The 2,500-nt window shown below is 58.4% G+C and overlaps 1 protein-coding gene across 1 annotated transcript in view; it reads right to left on the bottom strand.

The window, feature by feature from the left end:
• The window catches only part of taf3 (TAF3 RNA polymerase II, TATA box binding protein (TBP)-associated facto), a 71,331-nt gene that overhangs the window by 16,624 nt on the left and 52,207 nt on the right, over positions 1-2,500 (bottom strand). The window contains exon 3 of the mRNA XM_080850858.1: positions 1-1,685. This exon is cut by the window's left edge and continues 108 nt beyond it. Within this exon, the coding sequence (XP_080706984.1) occupies positions 1-1,685 (1,685 nt within the window). The remainder of the gene's footprint in view (positions 1,686-2,500) is intronic.

Here is a 2,500-nt window from a genome sequence, read left to right as displayed (position 1 = left end):
CTCCTTCTCCCTCTCTTTCTCTCTCTCCTTCTCCCTGTCCTTCTCCTTCTTCTTTTTCTTCTCCTTCTTGTCCTTCTTCTTCTGCTTCTCCTTGCTCTTGGGGGTCTTGTCTCCGAGGCCAGATGCGGCGGGGGTTTTAACCGCGGCGGGGGGCAACGGGGGCAGGGAGGGCAGCAGGAGGAGCGCGGCGGGGCCGAAGAGCGACAGTGTGGCCTCCCTCTCCCGCTCCTCCGCGGTCATCTTCTTCTTCTTCTTGCCCTCCTTCACGCGCACCTTGGCCTTGTCCCGCTTGGCTTTCTCCTTCTTGCTCTTCATTTTCTCCTTCTTCTTCTCCTTGTGCTTCTCCTTCTCGCGCCGCTCCTCCGCGACCGAGATGGCCGCCGCCGCCGCAGCAGCCGCCGCAGCCGCCGCAGCCGCCATGCTGAAGGAGTCGTCCCGACCCTCGGACTCTCCGCCGTCCTTCCAGGCTAGCCTGCCGTCCGCCTCCCTGCTCTTCTTCTCTTTCTTCTTCTCTTTGCTCTTTGTCTTCTCCTTCTCTTTGCCCTTGGGTTTGTCCTTCCCTTCTTTCCTCTTGGCCTTCAGCTTGGACTCTTTCTTGGGCTTCTTCTTCTTGCCCTCCGCTGTCGCCCCGACCGAGAAGTCGTCCAGGCAGAGCTTGGGCAGGGGCTGTGGGGTCGGGGGCGAGAGCGGCGGCGAAGAGAGGTCGGAGGGGTCGGAGGGCGTTGCCGCGGAGACGCGTTTCCCAGCCTGCCGCACGACCTCGTCGATGGAGCGGTCCAGGCTGTAGGCCGGCGGCAGAGGAGTGGAGGTGATGTTCAGTCGACCCGGCGGGGCGTATTTGGAGCCGGCCGGCGTGTGTATGTTCTTGCCACCGACGTGCCTGCCCAGCAATGTGTGTGAGAGCGACAGGCCTGGGTCGGAATCACTGTCCGAGTCAGACGGGAGGTCGTACGGGTCATGGGGGCGGGCGCTACCGGACCCCCCGCTGGCACACGCCCGGGCGATCACCGCGGAGATGGAATCATCGATGTCCGTGTCCCCGGTGTCGTGCGCGGATGACCTCTGCACATGGAGGTCAGAGTGCGCCAGGCCGCCAGAGCGACCTCCGGCACCCCCAGGACCCACCCTGCCGTCCCTCTGACTCGACCCCAAGGGTGGTGAGGGCAGCTGGGCTGCGTGAGTAGCGGCGGCGGCCCCCCTGGGGCTCCGTGGAGAGTTCTTCTTCTTCTTGTCCTTCATGGCCAGTTTGGAGATGCGCACAGGGCTCACGTTGGCCCCGCCCCGCCGCGGCGACTTGGTCTTCCTCCCCGGCGAGGAGAGGGGGGGCCGCGGAGGCTTGCGCCCCGGGGTGGCGGGGGGGCGTGCAGTGGGGGTGGGGGCGGGGGAGAGGGGCGGTGAGGATGGAGACATGGGCATCTGGGGGTTGAGGGAGGACAAGGGCTCGCGCGGTTCCGAGGTCCACTCAGGGCTGGAGTCCGGGTTGAGGCTGACACCCAGGCGGGGCCGTTTGGCCGTCGGCATGACGCCCAGGGGGAAGGCCTCGTCCGCCTCCCGCTTGGTCGGACGGTTCTCTGTGTTCTCGGCCTCTTCGTCGTAGTCTTCCTCGCCATCGTCCTCATCCACAGACACCTGCATGGCTTCTGCCGACGTCCCCATAGCAACGGGCTCAGGCTCCTCTTCCTCATCTAAACAAAAACAGGAAACACAAACGATTAGAACACATTCAGAATTATTACTTTTTGTGTAAAGCATTTCATATTTTACTTAACTTACGTGCGGTTTAAATTTAGATTCAAGCTAAAATATGGTACCAGGAATCGAATAGATAACATCACTTTTTGAAAATGTTACATTAAGTAGACTACCTTGGTGTTATTATGATTTCAAATATGTCTTTCCACAAAACCTCCTACGCATACACACACACACACACACACACACACACACACACACACACACACACACACACACACACACACACACACACACACACACACACACACACACACACACACACACACACACACACACACACACACACACACGGAGCAGTGGAAGAAATTCAGCCCCCCCCCACCCAAAAAAATTCAAACAAAAACAAAACGGAGAAACTGCAACACAAAGCCGCAGAACAAATTTAAAAATCGGAATTTGAATTTCCAATTAGCACCAACTCTGGAATCCGAGCAGCCTCTTCCCCATCGCCATAACTACCGTTCCCCCCGAACACAAACGTATCTGCCACCCCAACACAGATGCGGCCCAGATTAGCCGTAATTAACTATGACAGACGGGAACGCACACCTCAAACACTCCCCCCTCAGGCCAGCGCAGGCTTTCACCAGCGTTGCACCATCTCACACACACACACACACACACACACACACACACACACACACACACACACACACACAATCTCCCGCCATCCCACCTATCATCAGTCAGTGACTTTGACAAAGCACAAAGTCAGATCTCATTTAAACAGCGGAGATGTAGATGT

This window comes from Sprattus sprattus, assembly GCF_963457725.1.
Source record: "Sprattus sprattus genome assembly, chromosome: 14".
Lineage (NCBI taxonomy): Eukaryota > Metazoa > Chordata > Actinopteri > Clupeiformes > Clupeidae > Sprattus > Sprattus sprattus.
The sequence above is the reverse complement of the archived record's forward strand: the minus strand, read 5'-3'. Positions and strand labels throughout refer to the sequence as shown.